The sequence below is a fragment of the Schistocerca cancellata genome, chromosome 1 (genome assembly GCF_023864275.1).
Source record: "Schistocerca cancellata isolate TAMUIC-IGC-003103 chromosome 1, iqSchCanc2.1, whole genome shotgun sequence".
NCBI classification, from domain to species: Eukaryota; Metazoa; Arthropoda; class Insecta; order Orthoptera; family Acrididae; genus Schistocerca; species Schistocerca cancellata.
In genome coordinates, this window is record NC_064626.1 from 287,926,683 (window position 1) to 287,953,124 (window position 26,442).

General features: G+C 46.2%; 1 protein-coding gene across 1 annotated transcript in view; it reads right to left on the bottom strand.

Annotated features, from left to right (window-relative positions):
• LOC126171554 (estradiol 17-beta-dehydrogenase 2-like) overlaps window positions 1-26,442 on the bottom strand; it is a 174,910-nt gene that overhangs the window by 131,997 nt on the left and 16,471 nt on the right. Inside the window, exon 2 of the mRNA XM_049920809.1 lies at window positions 21,272-21,436. Coding sequence (XP_049776766.1) covers window positions 21,272-21,419 — 148 coding nt within the window. The 5' untranslated portion in view covers window positions 21,420-21,436. The remainder of the gene's footprint in view (window positions 1-21,271; window positions 21,437-26,442) is intronic.

Consider the following 26,442-nt stretch of genomic DNA (forward strand, 5'->3'; position numbering starts at 1 on the left):
CCGCTACGGTCGCAGGTTCGTATCCTGCCTCGGGCATGGATGTGTGTGATGTCCTTAAATTAGGTAGATTTAAGTAGTTCTCAGTTCTATGGGACTGATGACCTCAGAAGTTAAGTACCATAGTGCTCAGAGTCATTTGAACCAGTATAGTATTGGAGGGAAGCGTGGAGGGTAAAAATCGTAGAGGGAGACCAAGAGATGAATACACTAAGCAGATTTAGAAGGGTGTAGGTTGCAGTAGTTACTGTGAGATGAATAAGCTTCCACAGTATAGAGTAGCATGGAGAGCTGCATGTAACCAGTCTCTGGAGTGAAGACCACAACAACAACATACCGTCGAGAGGTCGCCTGTCGTCTCTGATTCGAGCCAGACGACCGCGGTCGATCCTGGGCAACATGTCACAAATCGTCAGGTTTGCCTGCACCCCATATGCAACGCTAGTTGCGTTTACCACATCAGCCACCCACCAGAAGAAACTGAGTATGACTTCAGAACCCAGGCGTCAGGCGTCATTAGTGCCGAGATGTGCTACTATTTGCAACCAGTTGCACCCAGTGCGTTCGGTAGCTGCCGGTAGAATCTCCTCCACATCACGGACGAGACCCCCCAGCAAACAAACCGAGTGTACACTGTCAATCTTTCCCGTTCGATGTGGTATTCCCTTAGGGACCCCAATACTCGCGTAACGTTGGAGCTCCCAGTGATTTGTATGTCTGTCCTCTGCAATTGTCTGTACAGGGAAACTGGACCCTGGTTGATGAGGAGAGGCATTCCGTGCAGGATTAGAAATATTATCAACAGTGGGTAGATTCTCGTACCTTTTGCTAAGGCGTAAGGAGCCTGCTGTGCGGCCCATTCGTTGTTTCGCTTCCGCTCAGTGACACGCGAGTCCACCACTGTCTGCCACTCACTCTCAAGTGAAGACTAACCATTCTGTTTTTGCGCTTGAGAAGATGCAGCGACAACTGCGCCGAGGGTGTCACAGGTCTAGTCACGAGCGTTCTGATGTTGCCGCACCTTTGATCAGTAGCCAGAAACCTATGGAACGTGGGCGATGCAGCCGTTTCTTCTTGTGTCTGTTCACAACAACCACAGCTCTTACCAGTATCGTACTATGTAAAAAAAACTGAATCTATCTAGTCTATTCTATCGCTAGAGCCTTGTCCCGCAGTTACACTAGGTCAGCCATCGTTAACCAGATATGGCATGTTAATGTTTAAGGGGTGGCCGGATGCCCTTCTTGCTGCCACCCGTAGCCCCCTCCCCCCCCCCCCCCGACCGGAATTAGTGTACCCCAACTGTCTGCGTCGAGTGTAATACATGGAAGAGTGCGAAAGTGTTCAGATGTCTGCGAGCCGTGTAACTGAGGTGAAACATGGGGACCAACCCAGTATTCACCTAGGGGGATGTGGAAAACCGCCTAAAAACCCCATCCAGGCTGGCTGGCACATTGGCCCTCGTCGGTAATCCGCCGGGCGGATTCGATCTGGGGCCGGCGCGCATACCCGAGTCCAGGAAGCAGCACAGTAGCGCTCTCGGCTACCCTGGCGGGTACTATGTAAAAAACTGAATAAGAGCTCAAAAACACAGAAAAAGTAGTGAGAAGTAATTGAAAAAGGAGAAACAGACCCCTGCAAAAGAGAAAATTAACCAGCTGTTGTGCTCCTGATGTGAAAAGCTCACGCTGCTACACAAACACTAATTCACTGAACACAACTGCACAGCACACGGACAGACAACCAAGTGAGGCTGCCATCTAGCTGTTCTTAACGTTCAAACTACTCTATTGTGGCGCTGCAGACGGCGTAAATCTACACTACTAAATCTACGATACACAAGAAAATCATTTTCTTTGGGCCTTTGTCCCACTTGAACGCGGGGTGGGCCTTGTTACTATCGATTTGGCTATGTTAGTGTCAGAGGGTGGCCGGATGCCCTTCCTGTCGCCACCCTGTACCCCTTGGGACGGAATTAGTGTACCCCAGCTATCTGCATCTAGTGTAAGCCATGAAATAATGCGAACGTTTTTCAGATGTCTGCGAGGCATGTAACTGAGGCGAGACGTATGGGCCAGCCCGGTATTCACCTAGTGGGATGTGGAAAACTGCCTTAAAACCACAATCAGGGTGGGTGGCACACCGGCCCTCGTGGTTAATCCGCTGGGGGGATTCGATCGGCAGCAGCCGCACGCACTTGAGTCCACGAAGCAGCGCATCAGCGCCCTCGGTTAACCTGGCAGGTCACGATACATAAGAAAGTATATGTAGGAAAACAAGAACTAGCTCTGGGGTCTTTTAGACGACGCTGAAGGCTGAGGGCTTACAAAACGACTACACACCCTCCGACTCAACGTTGCAATATTAAAATGTTTGGCTTGTTTCGTTGTCTAGGGGCTGGGATACGTAGTTGCTGCATTACAGGCCAAATACTGCTGAGTCTACAGTATACGATAAGAATACACGTAAGAATCGAATGATTTAAGGTTTCTATCACTCGGAAATTGCGAATTATGAATGCAACATATAAATTTATAAGTGAAAGAGTGGCTCTGAGCACTATGGGACTTAACATACGAGGTCATCAGTCCCCTAGAACTTAGAAATACTTAAACCTAACTAACCTAAGGACATCACACACATCCATGCCCGAGGCAGGATTCGAACCTGCGACCGTAGCAGTCGCGCGGTGCCGGACTGAAGGGCCTAGAACCACTCGGCCACCGCGGCCGGCTATAAGTGAAAGATTGCAATTAAATAAAATCTGCAGGTAATATCTTAACGACTTTAAATGAAGTGTACGATAGTAGAAGGACTTCTGGGAATGATGTATATTTCTGCAAAACACTTATTGTTGTCGATGGTCCAGCAATTACGTAAAATATGAGTTGAATGACAGGGAAACAATAGATTCCTACTGCCCGTAATTAGTTATGAACGAGAACTCATCTCACGAGATATTCACGTCTAAATGCACACTACGTCTCCACTGTAGAAGCCACAGAAATCTCACAAGTGCACAAGTCAGCACTCCGAAGTATTTCTATCTCTCGCAACCACGCGCAAACCGCTCCACAATCTCCGCAACTGTCCGTCCCTCTCGCCGTTCTGTTCCGAACCCCCCGTCCTGTGCCATCCTCCAGCACTGCCGCACTGCCAGAACTCTCCAACTTCCATGCAGTCTCACCATTAACGAGCACTGTGATTGGCTAGAGCGCTCCCGCCATGTCTTACAGCCAACGCACACTCACATACTAAAACAAGTCCGCCCCCGGTTGCTGAGTGGTTGCCGGCACGGTAATTCAGCGTGTTCGGTCAGAGGGTTAGCTGCCCTCTGTAATAAAAAAAAACTGAGATAATGGATCAACAACGAACTGAAACGGGTGTCTTGCGACGTCCGCGCCGAGCAGATGCAACGAACGAAAACGAAGAAAATGAGATTAAAAAAAAAAAAAAAAAAGAAAAGAAAAAGAAAGGTGGTCAGCGCGACAGAATGTCAATCCTAAGGGCCCCGGTTCGATCCCCGGCTGGGTCTTAGATTTTCTCCGCTCAGGGACTGGGTGTTGTGTTGTCCTAATCATCATCATTTTATCCCCATCGACGCGCAAGTCGATTTAAATACTTGAAATTAAATAAATATTCCTACGGATGGACCATAAACACGCTCTAACACATATTAAATACATAAACAATTAAATAAACACATATCTAAAGAAAGGAAGCAAAAGGTAGGCCAGGAGCCTAATGTCTCCGTGCTTTCTAAAACACAGTAAATATTTAACCAGTTTCTTCATGAATAGTATATATCGGATATATACAAAGACACAGATGAATAAATATATTTATAAGCATGCTGCCACTGTTTCTTGGTGTAACTATAGAGTACTTATGGCCTGACGCGATCGATAGTAATCGGCCACTTTGACCTCCAATAACTCATGTACTATTCAAGGTACATGCCTGTGATTCATACCAATTTAGGTTTACAGTAATAGCTTTCTAAAGACATGGCGATCGACAAAATCGGATGAAGCGTTTATATTTTGGAAATTCGTTGCTGGGTGTTACTTTTATAATTTACCGACTGATACTAAACTTTAAACTAATAAAGATATTAAAAATCTGATTACACCATCGGAATCGTCGTGCAAATAATAGTAATGTACATGTTTCTCTTTGAGGTATCATGATGCATTTGGTTACTATTAATTTCTATACAGACTGTGAAATGTCTGCCATTAAGGTTTCACAAATTCCGCCATCTTCGGCACTCCCGGAATAGACATCTCCTTCATCGACACAAAGCACTGTCCTCGTCACAGTGTCAACATGGAATTCCCAGCCACGCGGCTGGACCGGCCGTTGTGCGGCATCACGCGATTGCTAAGCTACCGCCGGGACCACGTAGTCGCTGCCGAGCGGCCCGCGCCAACACCGACTCAAAGGAAGGCCTCGACGCTTGTTGGTGACGTCACGTCAGCTAGGCACGGCGAACGCCAGGTCTGTTGCAGGCATACTCATAGTGGTGGTGTCTCCCTCTCTGGCACAGGAAAATGTGAAACTATTGGCGGTAGTTGACCAACACACTTTGTTCTGAGAGATTTCTGCAATCAATTAATTGTGCAATTCATTACACTCCTGAACTTAAATTTCCACCTGTTTTAAGGACTGACATACAAAAACAACTTCATGGTCCAGCAGCAACAGAATTCGTGCTTCTTTACCTTGTTTCTCAATCTGAGGAAGTTACATTTGTACTGGGTTGCTTTTACAAGAAACTGTGAACATATTGGTGCTCTTCTTTAGGTATCTTGGTTGACTACACCCTCAGACTTCAAGAAGAATATAATAATTCCAATCCCAAAGAAAGCAGGTGTTGACAGATGTGAAAATTACCGAACAATCAGTTTAATAAGCCACAGCTGCAAAATACCAACACGAATTCTTTACAGACGAATGGAAAAACTAGTAGAAGCCAACCTCGGGGAAGATCAGTTTGGATTCCGTAGAAATACTGGAACACGTGAGGCAATACTGACCTTACGACTTATCTTAGAAGAAAGATTAAGGAAAGGCAAACCTACGTTTCTAGCATTTGTAGACTTAGAGAAACCTTTTGACAATGTTGACTGGAATACTCTCTTTCAAATTCTAAAGGTGGCAGGGGTAAAATACAGGGAGCGAAAGGCTATTTACAATTTGTACAGAAACCAGATGGCAGTTATAAGAGTCGAGGGACATGAAAGGGAAGCAGCGGTGGGGAAGGGAGTAAGACAGGGTTGTAGCCTCTCCCCGATGTTATTCAATCTGTATATTGAGCAAGCAGCAAAGGAAACAAAAGAAAAATTCGGAGTAGGTATTAAAATCCATGGAGAAGAAATAAAAATTTGAGGTTTGCCGATGACATTGTAATTCTGTCAGAGACAGCAAAGGACTTGGAAGAGCAGTTGAACGGAATGGATGGTATCTTGAAGGGAGGATATAAGATGAACATCAACAAAAGCAAAACGAGGATAATGGAATGTAGTCGAATTAAGTCGGGTGATGCTGAGGGAATTAGATTAGGAAATGAGACACTTAAAGTAGTACAGGAGTTTTGCTATTTGGGGAGCAAAATAACTGATGATGGTCGAAGTAGAGAGGATATAAAATGTAAACTGGCAATGGCAAGGAAAGCGTTTCTGAAGAAGAGAAATTTGTTAACATCGAGTATAGATTTAAGTGTCAGGAAGTCATTTCTGAAAGTATTTGTATGGAGTGTAGCCATGTATGGAAGTGAAACATGGACGATAAATAGTTATGACAAGAAGAGAATAGAAGCTTTCGAAATGTGGTGCTACAGAAGAATGCTGAAGATTAGATGGGTAGATCACATTACTAATGAGGAAGTATTGAATAGGATTGCGGAGAAGAGAAGTTTGTGGCACAACTTGACCAGAAGAAGGGATCGGTTGGTAGGACATGTTCTGAGGCATCAAGGGATCACCAATTTAGTATTGGAGGACAGCGTGGAGGGTAAAAATCGTAGGGGGAGACCAAGAGATGAATACACTAAGCAGATTCTGAAGGATGGAGGTTGCAGTAGGTACTGGGAGATGAAGAAGCTTGCACAGGATAGAGTAGGATGGAGAGCTGCATCAAACCAGTCTCAGGACTGAAGGCCACAACAACAACAACATGGGGTGAGGAGCACTGAATGTTAATGAAATATCTTGCGATTGTACACGTTGGGGGAGGGGGTGAGAGACAGAAGAAGAGGCGAAAGAGAGATACTTATTTTATCAAATAAAATTTTTTTATCTTATAAAGTTTCTCCTTTCAGTTGCAAGAGGGGAATATTTATCTTTTCTAATATGCATGTTTAAAAAAGTTTAAGCTCAGCAGTATTTTCGATGTATGAAGCTATTTTGTTTCCTGTTTAGAATTCCTTTCGTTGAAAATGACTGTAATCTAATGGCTGGCAACAGTTGGACATTTACACATGTAAATTAGTTCACATTTCCAGTGACGATGTCAAACAAAAATAAATAAATAAAAGAAACGAGTTCATTGTAAGGGGGTTGGGGTAAGTTTCGATAATAAAATGGATCAAGTAAATATAGTTTCTTGAATGTAGAACTCCCGAAGCTTGCAATGGGGCAAAGTATCTTCTCATATTGATCTACGTTTGGTTCAAATGGCTCTGAGCACTATGGGACTCAACTGCTGAGGTCATTAGTCCCCTAGAACTTAGAACTAGTTAAACCTAACTAACCTAAGGACATCACAAATATCCATGCCCGAGGCAGGATTCGAACCTGCGACCGTAGCGGTCTTGCGGTTCCAGACTGCAGCGCCGTTAACCGCACGGCCACTTCGGCCGGCGATCTACGTTTGTTTCGACAGGATTCAGTAACACAGAACTATGATCTTCATTTGTAGCTTTACGATAGTAGAAAATCTTTCATCTAAATGAAACTGCAGAATCCAAAACAATACCAAACAGTTTGTCCGAAAATAAGAGATTTATAGTGATAATCACGCCCAGGCGTTTCTGCCTGCAACAGACCTGGCGTTTGTCGTGCCTAGCTGACGTGACGTCACCAACAAGAGCCGAGGCCACCCTTTGGGTTGGTGTTGCCCGCGCCCGCCGACCGGCCCGTGTGGCCACTGCTCTCTCAGAACCTAGAATATTTTCAGGGCGCGACGACTCGCCCGTTACCTCACAAGGCGATACTAATAACGGAAGTCACAGATTCAAAAGTGCAAGCTGCTGTATAAACACTAACCCACTGAACGCAACCGCTCAGCACGCAGCCAGACAACGAATTGCTGCAGGTACGGTGACCAGACAGTGGTGTGGTGTAACGCAGCACTAAGGGCGTGGCCAGACAGAAAGCGGTATGACGGTGCGATAGACGCTGCGGCGTTTGGATGTGGCGAGGAACGCCACACATAGAGCGGCAGATGGCGGTACACGAGAGAAATGATCTTTCCGTATTTCTTGCTGTAAAAAATATTGTATGTAAACGAAGCAAAGCTACGCCAACTCCTGGAGTTAGATTTTCGGTAAAGATTCACCTTTTCTTTTAAAAAATTAATATTCCCTTCTTTCGGTTTTCTGCGTTTTCTTCACTGTAAAACACTTCTCATTCGGTTCTGAGGAAACTGACCCGCATAAAAAGTTGATTTTTTTATACATTATAGTTTCACATTATAGCTTGGTGATGAAAAGTCTATTTTGTCGATACTGATCTTAGTCATTGTGAGACTATTTTCCAAGTACTCTGTAGCATAAATTTGTTTGTAATGAAAAATATGGTCGCTGGCTGGTTTATGTTTCTTTCGTTTTAGATGATATGTTGCTGCGTACCAAATGTTGATAATATATCGAAATTGTTTTTGAAGTTGTAACGAAAGGCATATCTCACTACAGCATGAAGAAAATAGATATCAAAGTACTTTATTTGTGCGCGCAGGCGTCGAGCGAGCCACGGGCCAGTGCCGCAGCCTGCAGCTCACTCGTGACCATTTCGTGGATAAACACGCACCTGCCTCAAATTAGTGATGGTGAATTATTGTTGTACTTGCTTCCGGAAGAAAATGATGAAGAAGAGACACTCTACTCCAACACTTGCATAATGCAAAAGTTGAAACACATCCTATCTTTAAGACAATGCTTGACAAAATTTCGTTTTCGACACATATCAATCGCCATTTATGAAACGAAGACAAAATCCTGTGAGTTCTTCAGGTTAAATATTTTTCAGTTCAACAGTTTCTTAGCTCAGGTCAAAGAAGCTTTCGGGAAGCATTCATTAAACAGATATTCGTATTTAATGGTCCGCCTGCTTAGCTGGGTGGTAACGTGCTCGCCTCCCATTCAAGCGGGCCTGGGTTCGATTCCCGGCTGGGTTAGAGATTTTCTCCGCTCAGGGACTGGGCGTTGTGTTGTCCTTTCCAGCATTTCATCCTCATCACCGGCGAACAAGTCGCCCAATACGGCGTCGAATGAAATAAGACTTGCACATAGCGGCCGAACTTACCCGAATAGGGGCCTTCCGGGCAACGATGCCATACGCTCATTTCCATTTCCTTTTTGTATCTAATAAGGCCATAACACTAAAGCAAGAAAAGTCAAAATACACTCCTGGAAATTGAAATAAGAACACCGTGAATTCATTGTCCCAGGAAGGGGAAACTTTATTGACACATTCCTGGGGTCAGATACATCACATGATCACACTGACAGAACCACAGGCACATAGACACAGGCAACAGAGCATGCACAATGTCGGCACTAGTACAGTGTATATCCACCTTTCGCAGCAATGCAGGCTGCTATTCTCTCATGGAGACGATCGTAGAGATGCTGCATGTAGTCCTGTGGAACGGCTTGCCATGCCATTTCCACCTGGCGCCTCAGTTGGACCAGCGTTCGTGCTGGACGTGCAGACCGCGTGAGACGACGCTTCATCCAGTCCCAAACATGCTCAATGGGGGACAGATCCGGAGATCTTGCTGGCCAGGGTAGTTGACTTACACCTTCTAGAGCACGTAGGGTGGCACGGGATACATGCGGACGTGCATTGTCCTGTTGGAACAGCAAGTTCCCTTGCCGGTCTAGGAATGGTAGAACGATGGGTTCGATGACGGTTTGGATGTACCGTGCACTATTCAGTGTCCCCTCGACGATCACCAGTGGTGTACGGCCAGTGTAGGAGATCGCTCCCCACACCATGATGCCGGGTGTTGGCCCTGTGTGCCTCGGTCGTATGCAGTCCTGATTGTGGCGCTCACCTGCACGGCGCCAAACACGCATACGACCATCATTGGCACCAAGGCAGAAGCGACTCTCATCGCTGAAGACGACACGTCTCCATTCGTCCCTCCATTCACGCCTGTCGCGACACCACTGGAGGCGGGCTGCACGATGTTGGGGCGTGAGCGGAAGACGGCCTAACGGTGTGCGGGACCGTAGCCCAGCTTCATGGAGACGGTCGCGAATGGTCCTCGCCGATACCCCAGGAGCAACAGTGTCCCTAATTTGCTGGGAAGTGGCGGTGCGGTCCCCTACGGCACTGCGTAGGATCCTACGGTCTTGGCGTGCATCCGTGCGTCGCTGCGGTCCGGTCCCAGGTCGACGAGCACGTGCACCTTCCGCCGACCACTGGCGACAACATCGATGTACTGTGGAGACCTCACGCCCCACGTGTTGAGCAATTCGGCGGTACGTCCACCCGGCCTCCCGCATGCCCACTATACGCCCTCGCTCAAAGTCCGTCAACTGCACATACGGTTCACGTCCACGCTGTCGCGGCATGCTACCAGTGTTAAAGACTGCGATGGAGCTCCGTATGCCACGGCAAACTGGCTGACACTGACGGCGGCGGTGCACAAATGCTGCGCAGCTAGAGCCATTCGACGGCCAACACCGCGGTTCCTGGTGTGTCCGCTGTGCCGTGCGTGTGATCATTGCTTGTACAGCCCTCTCGCAGTGTCCGGAGCAAGTATGGTGGGTCTGACACACCGGTGTCAATGTGTTCTTTTTTCCATTTCCAGGAGTGTATTTTAAAGACTACATTAGTAAATGTAAATTTGTGGTAAGGTCTTATGGGACCAAACTGCTGAGGTCATCGGTCCCTAAGCCTACAAACTACTTAATCTAACTTAAACTAACTTACGCTATGAACAACACACACACCCATGCCCGAGGGAGGACTCGAACCTCCGACGGGGGAAGCCGAACGGACTGTGAAAAGGCGCCTGAGACCGCGCGGCTACCCCACATGGCACTACAGTAATTCATTTATCATTAATTCTGTTGTAAATGTTGTTTTTCCATATACCTCGCAAATACGAACAAAAGCAGAACAGTCGCATTTTCAGTTCAGGCAGAACATTTTATCGTTTTCACGACAGTAAGACAACGTTGGATTAAAATTTTGCACGTTTTGCACAACTACACAACAAATTATCTGAACTGTGTCAAAGCTTATCAAGCCCGTCGTAGTCACAGAGACAATCTCTCTAGTATCTCATAACGCAGTTAGCTGCAGAGCTACCTGTGATACATTCTCAGTAAAGGGCAGTTTCGTTGACTACTACAGTATTACACTACAATAAATGAATATCTTTAAAGGAAAGATAACCAAGCGATAACTCTGCGAAACTATTTGCAAGGTCTAATTTCTTTTTTTGTGTATCCAGACAAAATTCTTCATCTTTCTCTATATTCTGGAAACTGCTGTAAGTGTATGGGAGTGGGTATGTCCCATTGTACCAGCTGTAAGGGCTTTTTCCCGTTCCATTCACATATGGAACGCGCAAAAAATGACTGTTTAAATGCCTCTGTATATGCTGTAATTTGTCTAACCTTGTGCACACGATCCACATGAGAACTATACGTAAGATTTTGTAGTGTATTCCTAGAGTCTTTATTTAACTTTGAAAGTAGGGTTTCTCGGGCTAGTTCGTGTCTGTTTTCAAGTACCAGCATTTCAGTTCTTTCATCTCAGTGACACTGTCCCTTTGGTCATTAGTGCTGTCCTTCTCTGTATACGTTCAAAGTCACCTGATACTCCTGTTTCGTATGGCTCTCGCACACATAAACATTCTAGGATGGGCCAGACGGTTGATTTTTAAGCAGTCGCCTTTGTAGATTGACGACATTTCCCCACTACTCTACCAATAAACCAAACTCTGATGCCTGACCTCCCCTACTCATAACAGCGCCTATGTGATCGTTCCATCTCATATCCCTATAAAGTGTTACAACCAGGAATTTGTACGATTTGGTTGATTCCAACTGTAACTTGTTGATATTGCTGTCACCGGATACTACGTTTTTTTCGTTTTGTGTGTGTCACAGTTTTAAATTTCTGAACATTTAAGGCAAGTTACCAATGTGTGTACACATAGAAATTTTAGTAATATCTGAATGAATATTTACGCAGCTTCTTTCTGACAGTACTTCACAAAAAAATGGTTCAAATGGCTCTGAGCACTATGCGACTTAACTTCTGAGGTCATCAGTCGCCTAGAACTTATAACTAATTAAACCTAAGGACATCACACACACCAATGCCCGAGGCAGGATTCGAACCTGCGACCGTTGCGGTCGCTCGGTTCCAGACTGTAGCGCCTAGAACCGCACGGCCACTCCGGCCGGCAGTACTTCACAACAGATCGGCATAAATCCCAGGTTACTATTAATATTGTCCGCAAGATCATAAATACACAACATGAACAGCAAGGGTCTCAACACACTACCTGGGGTACATCTGATGTTACGTAGACATCTGTTGACGGCTCTCCAGCACAGATGCAGGGTGACAATTATTGAACTACATGAAAGAAAGAAACGTAAATTACTTAAAAATTACGGCGTGCAACATGTAAGCGTTACTACAGATATTCGGATTTAGGTTACGGCATCTTCGATATGCCTGCCATCATTGGCGATGATGTGGCGCAGATGAATAGCAAAATTCATGACCCGCTGAAGTTTCGGAACATCGATGCTGTCGATGACATCTTGAATAGCTGTTTTCAGCTCAGCAATGGGTTTGAGGTTATTGGTGTACACCTTGTCTTTAACATAGCCCCACAGAAAGGAGTCGCATATGTTAAGATCTGGAGAATATGGCGACCAATCGAGGCCCATGCCAGTGGCCTCTGGGCACCTTAGAGCGATAATGCAGTCCCCAGAGTGCTTCTCTAGGATATCAAACGTTCCAGCTTTGAGGGGGTCGCTTTTCGTCTTACATCTAACACATCTCGTCGAAATCAGGGTCACTTTGGGTAATGGGGATGAAATCATCTTCCAAAGCCTTCACATACCGTTCGGTAATCAAAGTGCCATCAAGAAATATGATAGCGATTGTTCCGTGACTGGACACTGCACACCGCACAGTCACTCATTGAGGGTGAAGAGGCTTCTCGACCGCGAAAAGCGGAATCCTCCAAATGCGCCAATTTTGCTTATTCACAGTCCCATCCAAATGAAAGTGGGCTTCGTCGTTAAACCAAATCGTGCATGCGCATACTAATTCCCATCATGACCTGTGGTCAACCGTGCAGTTTGAACGTCCTAATGCAAACCGTTCAAAAGTTATGACGATCTTATTTCATATAGTTCAATAATTGGGACCCTGTAGCTTGCTGAATCCTCGCTAACAAATACTCCTCAAACCAATCACAAATTTCAGTTGATACAGTCATATTTTTGATAGTAAGCATAGATACAGTACTAAGTCAAATGCTTTCCGGAAATCGAGAAATACTACATCTACTTCATTGCCTTTATTTATGGCTTTCAGTATGTCACATGAGGAAAGTGAGAGTTAGTTTTCACATGGTCGATGTTTTCGAAATCCTTGCTGGTTGATATGGAGGTCATTCTCTTCGAGATACCTCATCATATTTGAGCTCTGAATGTGTTCTAAGATACAACAAATCTGCGTGAAGGCTATTAGGCGGTAGTTTTTTGGATCAGTTCTGCTATCCTTCTTATAGACGGATGTGACCCACGCTTTCTTCAAGTTGTTGGGCACAGCTTTTTGTTCGAGGTATCTATGATTGATTGTAGTTAACAGAGGGGCTAACTCATCTACGGTATAAAATTTAATATGGATTCCATCGGGCCCTGAGGCTTTGCTCAGTTTTAACGAGTGTGTAAACTCTTTACAGACTGCAAGTGTTAAACATACAATTTCTCGTAAGACAGGAGGTATTGCCTTAAATTATATTATAAAACAAGTGAGTGGAATAACATCTTCGGTTGCTTGTGCGAGAAACAAGCATGGAAATAATTCGATTTGACATCGAAAGTGCCATGTACGGCTCGACAATTTTCGTTTGAATGAGACACGTAATTGGCCTATATGAAGATCGATTTTCTACGTGTTGCATTCCGTTTTGATCACAAGGTTGCTCACACACTTGTTGTAAAGTGTTTCAGATGTTTTGAGATGCAATATACACTGATTTCTAGGGCTCAAAATTGTACTGCACTCCAATTTATGCAACCTATTGCATGTGTGAAAATAAATTTTTGCTCTGCATTCTATGACCGGGAGGCCTTTTCGGGCAGTTCGGTCTCATCCTGTTGTTGTTACTCATTTAGCACCACTCAGGAGGCACGTGTGACTTGGGGCATGTCACGGACGCGAGTAACCTTTCCCCCCTTTTCAACTTATATATTTATGACCTACCAGCCACAACCTCATGGAAATTCATATATGCTGATGACATCTTTTGACCTAGAGCTCCAGTTTCACTACTGCTGAAAGCACATTAACTGCCGACATGGAAATCCTGGACACATACTTCAGGAAATGGTGCCTCCGCCTAAACCCTCAGAAAACTTACTTCAGCATTCCACCTACGGAACAGACACTCCGACTATAAACCAGAAGTTAAAGTCCGAGGACAAACCTTGAGGTTCAATCCCGCGTCCGGCCATCCTTATTTAGGTTTTCCGTGATTTCCCTAAATCACTCCAGGCAAATGCCGGGATGGTTCCTCTGAAAGGGCACGGCCGACTTCCTTCCCAATCCTTCCCTAATCCGATGAGACCGATGACCACGCTGTCTGGTCTCCTTCCCCAAACCAACCAACCAAACCTTGAGGTACTGCAGCATATCGAAGTACCTCGGAATAACACTCGATTGGTCGCTAACTTTCCGACAACATCTCTCCAACGTGGCCGCAAAGTCAAGACCCGTAATAATATTCAGAAGCTTGCTGGTTCCACTAGCGGTTACAGCGATCAAACGCTAGTATCAACTGCTTTGACGCCCGCATCTCGTGGTCGTGCAGTAGCGTTCTCGCTTCCCACGCCCGGGTTCCCGGGTTCGATTCCCGGCGGGGTCAGGGATTTTCTCTGCCTCGTGATGGCTGGTTGTTGTGTGCTGTCCTTAGGTTAGTTAGGTTTAAGTAGTTCTAAGTTCTAGGGGACTGATGACCATAGATGTTAAGTCCCATAGTGCTCAGAGCCATTTGAACCATTTGAACTGCTTTGACGCTATCATACTCTGTCGCTGAATACTGTTGTCCAACTTGGATGAAAAGCGCTCACTATAGCAAGATAGATGTTAAACTCAACTAGACAATGCGACTTATCACAGGCTGCATACGTAGCACTCAAACTGCATGGCTACCAGTTTTAAGTAACATCCGACCTCCAGCTCTACGAAGATCAGATGCTCTCCTGAAGATCATTCAGAAGAACCCCCCACTACCAGTACACAGCGATATGTTAATAGCAGAACATAGCGTCTGAGGTCAAGAAAACCAGCTTGGCGAACTGCACAACATCTTGAAGCCTCCGACTTTAACATCAACGAAATATGGAAAAGTCAGTGGGAAGAATCGTCAGTGTTCAACGGTCATGTGGTTGAAAAGCCTTCCATGCGAGTGCCAGGTTTCACACTCTCCAGATGCCAGTGAAGAACCATCAACCGCATCCGAACAGGACAAGGGAACTGCGGATATCTAAAGCACAAAAGGGGTTGGGCAATCCAGATTGTGACTGTGGAGCTGCCCTGCAAACAATAAATCACATTGTTGCCGAATGCCCGAAACGAGCCTTCGGGGGATCAATAAATGACATCCACCATGCATCACCTGAAGGGCTCAACTGGCTCAACACATTGGACTTAGAAATCTAAGAACTTGTGAATATGTACATAATTTAGCTTAATACTTTGGACATTTGTTTCTGCACCTGTATTTTGCTTGTCATTTCTTACACTGTATATTCATAAAATTATGTATTTGATCCAAGCTCTGTATCATCATACGATAAATAAATAAAATAAAATAATTTTTTTGCGGAAACATTTACCATTTGCAACCAGTTTAGTAGCTAAATCCCTCCATGCATCGGCCTTCTCGAAAATATTCTTTTTGAGACAGACTGGCGCTCGCCGCGGCGGCTGGCATGTCGCCGGGGCGGGAAGACCGCCTTTGTGTGACCGACACGATATCAACGTCGCGGGCATCCCGCCGCGACTCGAGGTCGCAGACCGCGTTCTGTATGGCCAGGGCTTCAAGTGCCGCACCTGTTTGGGTGTGGTGGGCGGCTCCCCTGACTGTGGTTGTGCCTAGAGCGACCACAACGGGAAAGCATGCCGTACGCCGACGGTGTCTCGCTGTTCGACAACGGCCACAACCAAAACTACACTGAGGTGACACGATTCATGGAGTAGCAATATGAAAGAATACAGATGGCAATCGTATCACGTGTACGTGGTATAAAAGGGCAGTGCATTGACGGAGCAATCATTTGTACTCAGGTGATTAATGTGAAAAGGTTTCCGACGTGATTATGGCAGCACGACGGGAATTAACAGATATGAGCACGGTATCGTAGTTGCAGGTAGACACACTGGACATTCCATTTCGGAAATCGTTAGGGAATTCAATATTCCGAGATCCATAGTGTCAAGAGTGTGTCGAGAATAGCTAATTTAAGGCACTACCTCTCACCATAGACAACGCAGTGGCCAACGGCCTTCACTTCACAACCGAAAGCAGCGCAGTTTGCGTAGAGCTGTTGGTGCTGACGCACAAGCAACACTGCACGAAAAACAACCGCCGATATCAATGTGGGACGCACGATGAACGCATCCTTTAGGACATTGCTGCGAAATTTGGCGTTATTGGGCTATGGCAGCGGACGACCGACACGAGAGCCTTTGGTAACAGAATGACACCCCCTGCAGCGCCTCTCCAGGGTTCGTGACCATGTCGGTTGGACTATAGACGACTCGAAAACCTTGGCCTGATCAGAAGAGTCCCGGTTTCAGTTGGTGAGAGCTGATGGTAGAGACTTTACAGAATGAGATTTTCACTCTGCAGTGGAGTGTGCGCTGATATGAAACTTCCTGACAGATTAAAACTGTGTGCCGGACGGAGACTCGAACTCGGGACGTTTGCCTTTCGCGGGCAAGTTCTCTACCAACTGAGCTACCCAAGCACGATTCACGACCCGTCCTCACTGCTTCAATTCTACCAGTACCTCGTCTCCTACCTTCCAAACACCACAGAAGCTCTTCTACAAACCTTGCAGAACTAGCACTCCTGGAAGAAAGGATATTGCGGAGACATGGCTTAGCCACAGAAGAGCTTCTGTGAAGTTTGGAAGGTAAGAGACGAGGTGCTGGCAGAACTGAAGTTGTGTGGACGGGTTGTGAGTTGTGCCTGGGTAGATCAGATGGTATAGCACTTGCCCGCGAAAGACAAAGGTCCAGAGTTCGAGTCTCGGTCCGGCACACAGTTTTAATCTGTCAGGCAGTTTCGGTAGAGACTTCAGTTGTGAACGACGTACTGTGCAAAGTGGTGGTTGCTCCACAATGGTGTGGGCTGCGTTTACATGGAATAGACTGGGGCCTCCAGGTCCTCCGGTCCAAATGAACCGATCATACCGGTCACTGACTGGAAATGGTTATGTTCGGATACTTGGAGACCATTTACAATCATTCATGGACTCCATTTTCTCAAACAACGATGGAATTTCTATGGATGGCAGTGCGTTATGTCACCGGGCCACAACTGTCGACGATTCATTTGAAGAACATTCTGGACATTTCGCGCGAATGATTTGGCTACCCAGATCGCCCGATGGTAATCTCATTCAACAGTTACGGGACATAAACGAGAGGGCAGTAGTGCACAAAATCCTTCACCGGCAATAATTTCGCAGTTATGGACGGCTGTAGAGACTAGCATGGCTCACTATTTCTGCTGGGGACTTCCAACGATTTATCGAGCCCACGCCATGTAGCGTTACTGCACATCGTCGGGCAAAAGTAGGTCCCAAACGATACTAGGAAGTATTCTATGACTTTTGTCACGTCGTTGTATATTGTTGAGTATCTCCAGAGACATCTGGATAAAATTGCCCTTATATGCACTGTCTGGAAGGGGTCCCGGCTTCGATTCCCGACCGGGTTGGGGGATTTTCTCTGTCCGGGGACTGGGTGTTTGTGTTTTTCTCATCATTTCATCTTCATCATCATCATTCGTGACGGTGGCTAGATTGGACAGTGTAAAAATTGGGACTTTGTACGAGTTCTGACGACCGCGCAGTTGAGCGCCCCACAAACCAAACATCACTGTCTGCAAGGTGAAATTAATTCTAACAAATGCAAAACAATTCTGTTCATTACGAACTTCAGTCATGTAAACTACCAGCGAAAAATACTTCTATTGGAGAACAAACAGTGCGAATGTGTTCCTGTTTATTTAAGAGATTCAGACTGAAAACTAGGGTACTAGCTGCCTCATTCTTTCTCAGCACCATTGAAATGTTCCCAGAAACGTTGACATGTAAATATACTCGCACTCTTTTTATCATGCAACTCATTTCCCTCTCTCACAAGCCCCGCTAACTGCACCTCTCTCACACCCACTACTTCATCGCTGTAAGTTGCTGTCACTTTCTCCTGTCTCACAGTCACAATCTCTTTCGTTCTGTCCTACTTTTACTGTTTCCACTCTCTATCACTGTCTCTTTCTTGCTCTATTTTACTGCTGGTATTTCATTCATTCGTTCCCACTGCTACTGTTTCTTCTTGCTGTCACTATCTCTCTCTTCCTGTTCGTCAGTATCATAGACTCTCATTATCACTGGCTTTCAACTAGATACAATCTCTCCTTATTTTTATTCATGTCCCACTGGCACTGTTACCTTCATTCTTTCCCTAGAACTGTTCCGTCACAGTCAACTGCAGCACAACGACGGTCTCCTATCTTCTAATATTTATTACTTCTTGTCTTTCCCGTTGCCACTGTCTCCTTCTCTCTCAGCGTAAAGAAGCACCAATATGTCTTGGGGAAATTTTTAAAGGTGCTGACTAAAACAGATTCAAGTAACCGATACCCCAATTTTCAGTCAGAGTGAAACAGGAGCCTATTCACACTTTTCTTTTTTCGATAGAACTATTTTTCTGCTGGTTCCCTTCTTCTCACTGCTGCAAAAGGTCATGTCACTCATATGAGAAGAAATGTATTGGTTCGTAAAATTTGATAGTTTAAAATGGCTCTGAGCATTATGGGACTTAACATCTGAGGTCATCAGTCCCCTAGAACTTAGAACTACTTAAACCTAACTAACCTAAGGACATCATACACATCCATGCCCGAGGAAGGTTTCGAACCTGCGACCGTAGCGGTCACGTGGTTTCAGACTGTAGTGCCTAGAACCGCTCGGCCACCGCGGCCGGCTTTGATAATTCACTTACATGAAAAGGAAATACCGCAAAATTCATTTTACACCTCAGACCGGATTTTAAGTGCAAAATGTCTCGCATGTGGTTCGCTACTACAATATTGGCTTCCCAGAAACCTTATGACAATAAATGAGAGACTTTGCAGCATATTTCTCCCTGCTACGTCACTTTATAAACTACGTTTCCGCTTCATACAGGAATATACGAGCATATTTTATTTGCATAAGTTAGGTAAATTTGAACCTATGTATCTCGGCAGCGGATAAAAACATCAAGAAAATTTTTAAGTTTCTTCAAGATCTGGATCTCGAGAGAAATTACGAAGCTTCCTGATGTATGACGAACCGGGAACCGATACTGGCACCTTTGACATTCGCGGGTTAAGTGCTCTACTGATAGATATCGAAGCGTGACTCGTGACCCGCCTTCACAACTCCACTTCCGCCAGTATCCCTCCCACGCGTTCCAGAGTCCACAGAATTATTCCTGAATTCCTTGCGGGGCTGAACATCCTGGAAGTAAGGATGTAACAGAGAAATGATTAGCCACAGGCGAGGGGACTGTTGCCAGGAGGAATTTTCACTCGGCCGTGGAGAGCGCACTGATCTGAAACTTCCTGGAAGATTAAAAATGTCAAATGGACCGGGACTCAAACCTAGGAGCTTCGCCTGTCCCGGGATAGAGCTTTACCAACGGAGCCGTAAAAGCACGAATCTTCACCCGCCAACACAGCTCCGCTTCCGAAAGTGCCTCTAGCGGTAGCTTTGGCGGTAAAGATCCCATGTTTCAGTCTCGGCTCGACACATAGTTTTAATCTGCCAGGAAGTTTAAAAATTCATCCTGAAAAATAAATTATATCCATTTACTGTGGGGGACACATATATACAATGTACACTGATCAGCCAGAATACTATGACCACTTAGCTAGTAGCCGGTATGTCCACCTTTGGCACGGGTAACAGAGTCGACACTTTGTGGCATGGAAGCAATGGGACCTTGGCAGGTCGCACATCTGCACACACAGATTACTTACTTCCCATAAATCCCGGAAGGGGGGGAATGAGGTCTGACGCCACATTCAATCACATCCCAGATGTGTCCGATAGGGTTCAGAGTTGGTGGCTGGGGGGGCCAGCACATCAATTGAAACACGCCAACTCCATCACACTCTTGGCCTTTTCACATGGCGCATTATCTTGTTTAAAAATGCCACTGCTGTCGGAAAACATGATCGTCATGAAGGGGTGTACGTGGTTTGCAAACAGTGTACAATATTCCTTGGCCACCATGATGCATTGCACAAGCTCCACTGGACCCATGGATGTGTTCCCCAGCGTATAATGGAACGCCGCCAGCTTCTCTCCGTCCCACATTACAGGTGTCAAGGGGCTGTTCCCCTGGAAGCAGACGGATTCGCTCACTCCCATCGACATAATGAAGGAGGTATCGGGATTCATCAAATCATGAAACGCTCTGCCACTGCGCCAACGTCCAGTGTCGACGGTTACGTGCGTATTTCAGTCGTAGTTTCCAATGTCGTGGTGTTAACACTGGCACATGCATGTGTCATCGGCTGTGGAGACTCATCTTTAGGAGTGTTCGGTGCACTGTGTGTTCAGACCACTTGTACTCTGCCCATCATTAAACTCTTATATAAGTTTCGTGACGGTTCGCCACCTGCCCTTTTCTACAAGTCTGCCCAGTCTACGACGTCCGACATCTGTGACGAGAGGTGGCCGTCCCACCCCGCGACGTCTGGACGTGCTTTTACCTTGGTTTCGTCACGTGATGAAGACACCACAATACTCCTGGAACACCAGAACCGAAATGCTCGTGCCGAGCCTCTGGGCCATCACAATCTGCCATCGATCAATCAGCTAGACTGCGCACCTTCCCCATCCTACACACGAACAGCTCGCTCACTGATAGTACATGTACTGTTCGTGTGTCTGACTGGCAAATGCGGAAAATGGCCGCGCGGTGTAAGGCGCCATGTCACGGATTGCACAGCCCTTGCTACCGGAGGTTCGAGTCCTCCTTCAGGCATGGATGTGTGTGTTGTTCTTAGCATAAGTTAGTTCAAGTAGTCGTCCGCCCCCGGTAGCTGAATGGTCGGTCAGCGTGACGGATTGTCAATCCTCTGGGCCCGGGTTCGATTCCCGGCTGGGTCGGGAAATTTTCTCCGTCCAGGTGTTGTGCTGTCCTCATCATCATTCTACCATCGTCATCGACTGCAGGTCGCCGAAATGGCGTCAAATTGAAAGACCAGCACCTGGCGAGCGGTCTGCCCGACGGGGGCCGTAGCCGTACAATTAAATAAAATAAGTAAGTTCAAGTAGTGTGTAAGTCTAGGGACCGATGACCTCAGCAGTTTGGTCCCGTAGGAATTCATACACATTTGAACATTTGACTGGCAGTTATCCCTCACTTGGTTACACTGCTATCCCCTGGAAGGGTTTATTTTGATGATAGGTTCCGTGGCTACAGTGCTATGGCTGATCAGAGTATGTACAGCTTCAGTCTAAGAAGTGACGCCGTTAGGTGAGCTCGTTGCTGACCTGTGATGAGGACGGCGCGCGACGGCAGGTTGTCCAGGAGCCGCAGCGGCCTCAGCTTGTCCAGGGCAGTGCCAACCAACCAGACCAGCAGCGACGCCAGCACCACGGCGCCCACCCACTGGCACACCGCCGCCAGTGCTGCCAACATCACTCCTCCTACTCCTGCTACAACAGGAAGAACATGAGAACACGGTCTCCGTCACCGTTTGCAGCACTGAGCAGCTACACGCTGATACACGAACGGTTCAAATGGCTCTAACCACTATGGGACTTAACTTCTGAGGTCATCAGTCCCCTTGAACTTAGAACTACTTAAACCTAAGTAACCTAAGGACATCACACACATCCATGCCCGAGGCAGGATTCGAACCTGCGACCGTAGCAGCAGCGCGGTTCCGGACTGAAGGGCCTAGAACCGTTCGGGCACAATAGACGGCGCTGATACACGAAGCAAGACTAATGCTAAAACGAGAGCGTTACTCGACAAAAAAGGCGATGACCCGACCAGTGCGGCAGCACCGTCATCTTGACGCCCGAGAAACAGGGAGGGGAAGCAGGAACAGCTTTTGTATTAAACCAAGTTGTCTTGAAGTAGAAAGAGCAATACTTTTCTTTAAATCAAATTCAAAATTAGCGCCCAATCCTTAGCAGTGCACCGCTGTCACATGCTACACGTCTACACACCGATGTTTGCGTAGCGCTCCGATTAAACACTAAAAGCCACTCCTTTGAGACTGTGCTCCTCGTATGCAATCAGCCATAATTTGACGTGTATGAATGCACGCTTCGCTTGAATAAACCACATATTGCTTTCACTACAATACTTAATTTTTAGTAAAAATCGAATACGCGTTAAGTCACACAAATCTGAAGCCTATAAATTCAACTAAATACTTAGGCATTACAATTACAAATAACCTAAATTGGAACGATCACATAGATAATGTTGTACGTAGAGCAAACCGAAGACTGCCATTCATTGGCGGAACACCCCAAGGTGCAAGTCTACTAAAAAGACTGCTTACATCACACTTGTCCGCCCTATTCTGGAGTATTGCTGTGCGGTGTGGGATCCGCATCAGGTACGACTGACGGATGACATCGAAAACGCTCAAAGAAGGGCGGCTCGTTTGGTATTACCGCGAAACTGGGGAGATAGCGCCATGGGCATGATACGTGAATTGGAGTCAATCACCAGTTTTCTCCTCTGATTGCAAAATGGCTCTGAGCACTATGGTACTTAACTTCTGAGGTCATAAATCACCTAGAACTTAGAACTACTTAAACCTAACTAACCTAAGGACATCACACACATCCATGCCCGGGCGACCGTACCGGTCGCGTTGTTTGAGACTGTAGCGCCTAGAACCGCTGGGCCACATCCCTCCGATTGCAAAAACATTCTGTTGGCACCCACCTACATAGGGAGAAATGATCATCACGATAAAATAAGAGAAATCAGGGCTTGCACAGAAAAATTGAAGTTCTCACTTTTCCCGTGGGGCTTTCTTGAGTGAAACTGTTGAACACAACTTGAAGGCGGTTCATTGAACCCTCTGCCAGGCACTTCATTGTGAATAGCAATCACTTAGACGTAGATGTAGGTGTAGATGTAACATGCCTTTCCACAAACTACATAGTCACGTTCACACATGGCCCGAGCACGGGGCTCACAACCCGAACCACACGCCACTGTTAAGCACTAATGAAGGACTGGGTCCCTTACTTCGATTGCACATAATTCATTAAGGTCAATCCAACACACTTATTTCAAATAACATAAATTAAGTTACATTTGAATTTATCTGACATTAAACAGCAATTAAAAAAACAATTTCAATATCAGATGATTTAGTGTGTGAAGCGCGAGTTAAGCCAATAACCAGGTAAACTAAACAATTCAGCGTAACTCAAAAGAAAGAGAAAAACAAAATTGAATCAATACACCCCACTGACAAATATCCAAAAAACCTTACAATACTACTCAAAAGAATACACTGAAGTGGGGAGCAGTCATTCACCCGACAGAATACTTCAAAATGAGTTCAATAACACAGCTGCGCGCCCCAGAAAACAGAAAGATATTAAATGCACTTCATTTGACGAATAACAAATACTCATTAATATTACCCCACTCCTGTTTGAACTGCAGTGTCCCAAAGAAACAGACTCTTATTCTGAAAGAACAACCTTTTTTTTATATGGTTAAATTACAGCATTAAGGACTTCCAAAAGATGTCCAATCGAACCCCCCCCCCCCCCCCCTTTTCAGTTAAGGCACACATCTTTCCCCTTTCTAGGCGGAGGCTGAGACAGAAACACAGAATGCCACAAAAACACAGTTTTGCTGTGAAATCTTACAGGACACCCGGAAGCAGTAACAGACAAGAGGTCGGCACCCACAAATAACACAGGCTAAGAGTCAGGCTGGGAGCACATCCTACGAGAACTTGTTCACACTATGCTCACCACAAACTGTAGACATTCCGGACGAACATCCGCTTGCGGTGGCTGCCAGAAAGGCGAAGCAACCAACAGGCCCACGGCGTGCTTCTCACACAGGCATCTCAATTTGTACAAACATCTAGGCCAACACCAACTGCCGCGCGGAATTAGCCGAGCAGTCTCAGGCGCTGCATTCATGGACTGTGCGGCTGATCCCGGCGGAGGTTCGAGTCCTCTCTCGGGCATGGATGTGTGTGTGTTTGTCCTTAGGATAATTCAGGTTAAGTAGTGTGTAAGCTTAGGGACTGATGACCTTAGCAGTTAAGTCCCATAAGATTTCACACAACACCAACTCCGAACTCCCCTCTCACTGCGAGGCTTGACGCAGTTTATATGAAATGCCTTCCAGGCAACCAGTAACCGCCGCAGGAGTTTTACGATTAGCAAACAGCCCCAGCGTAACAGAAATCACACATGTGCTTACGCCCGAGCCACAACTGCACCAGTCTCACCAGCCGCTCCAAACCGACTGCCTCTCGCAGTCCCGCGCGCCCCAGCCGAAAACGCAAAGATGATAATGCGCGGGGACGCGCCAAAGACAACAAGCCGATCGCTGATGATCGACCAGCGATCTGGCTCAACACACATGATGACTCGTTTATTCTCGCAATTTCTAAAACGAAGTCCCAAAGACAGAATTTTTTTAGGCCGGTTCTGTGGAACAAGAACTATGAAGTTCACAAAAATTTGGTACTATTTGAACCAATCATTGCAGCGCATACCTTACCCCCCCCCCCTCCCTCCATGAACTATGGACCATGCCATTCGTGGTGAGGCTTGCGTGCCTCAGCGATACAGATAGCCATACCGTAGGTGAAACCACAACGGAGAGGTATCTGTTGAGAGGCCAGACAAACGTGTGTTTCCTGAAGAGGGGCAGCAGCCTTTTCAGTAGTTGCAGGGGCAACAGTCTGGATGATTGACTGACCTGGCCTTGTAACACTAACCAAAACGGCCTTGCTGTGCTGGTACTGCGAACTGCTGTAAGCAAGGGGAAACTACAGCTGTAATTTTTCCCGAGGGCATGGTTAAATGATTATGGCGTCCTCTTGGGTAAAATATGCCGGAGGTAAAATAGTCCCCCATTCGAATCTCCGGGCGGGGACGTTGTAACCAGGAAAAAGAAAACTGGCATTCTACGGATCGGAGTATGGAATGTCAGATCCCTGAATCATCAAGAATCATGAAAGAAGGTTGTATACATGGAAGAAGCCTGGAAACACTGGAAGGTTTCAGATAGAGACAGAGATTCAGGAACCAAGTTTTAAAATGTAAGACATTTCCAGGGGCAGAGGTGGACTCTGACCACAATCTATTGGTTATGAACTGTAGATTAAAACTGAAGAAACTGCAGAAATGTCGGAATTTGAGGAGGTGGAACCTGGATAAACTGGAAGAGCAAGAGGTTGTAGAGAGCTTCAGGGACAGCATTAGGGAACGATTGACAAGAATGGAGGAAACAAATACAGTAGAAGAAGAATGGGTAGCTTTGAGAGATGAAATAGTCACGGTAGCAGAGGATCAAGTAGGTACAAAGACGAGGGCTAATACAAATCCTTTCGGTAACAGGAGAAATATTGAATTGATGAAAGGAGAAAATATAAAAATGCAGTAAATGAAGCAGGCAGAAAGGAATACAAACGTCTCGAAAATGAGATCGACAGCAAGTGCAAAATGGCTAAGTAGGGATGGCTAGAGGACAAATGTAAGGATATCGCGCCAAGTACATATAGTCTGCGGCCGCGTGCTCGGCTCCAGCTCAACACCGGCAATGGAGGGTGAAGCTTTGACAATGCCAGCCACTCGTGCTGGCGAAACGTCAGAAAAATCATTAGATGAACGTCGGCCGAAGAACACGAGACAGAAGCCAATAGGCAGTTTGTCAAAGCCCTCAGTATTTCACAGCCCCACAACAGGCCACAGCAGTCCACACACCTCACCGCCGACACACACCGAACCCAGGGTTATACACACATGAGAAGAAGTTTTGCATCACAGAGAGTTCAGGCACCTGTACAGAAAATTGGAATAGAGATTAACAGAAACATCATTACCGCCCTTTTTCAAAAATGGTTCAAATGGCTCTGAGCACTATGGGACTTAACATCTGTGGTCATCAGTCCCCTAGAACTTAGAACTACTTAAACCTAACTAACCTAAGGACATCACACACATCCATGCCCGAGGCAGGATTCGAACCTGCGACCGCAGCGGTCACGCGGTTCCAGACTGAAGCGCCTAGAACTGCACGGCCATACTGGCCGGCACCGCCCTTTTTATTGCTCATGAAAACCACACACTGCATGTTGTACCACCATACAGCGAGACCTTCAGAGGTTGTGGTCCAGACTGCTGTACACACAGATACCTCTAATACCCAGGCACGTCCTCTTGCATTGATGCTTGCCTGTATCCGTCGTGGCATACTATCCACAAGTTCTTTAAGGCACTGTTGGTCCAGATTGTCCCACTCCTCAACGGCGATTCGGCGTAGATCAATCAGAGTGGTTGGTGGGGCACGTCATTCATAAACAGCCCTTTTCAATTCATCCCAGGTATGTTCAATGGGGTTCATGTCTGGAGAACATGCTGGTCACTCTAATCGAGCGATTTCGTTATTCTGAAGGAAGTCATTCGCAAGATGTCCACGATGGGGGCGCGAATTG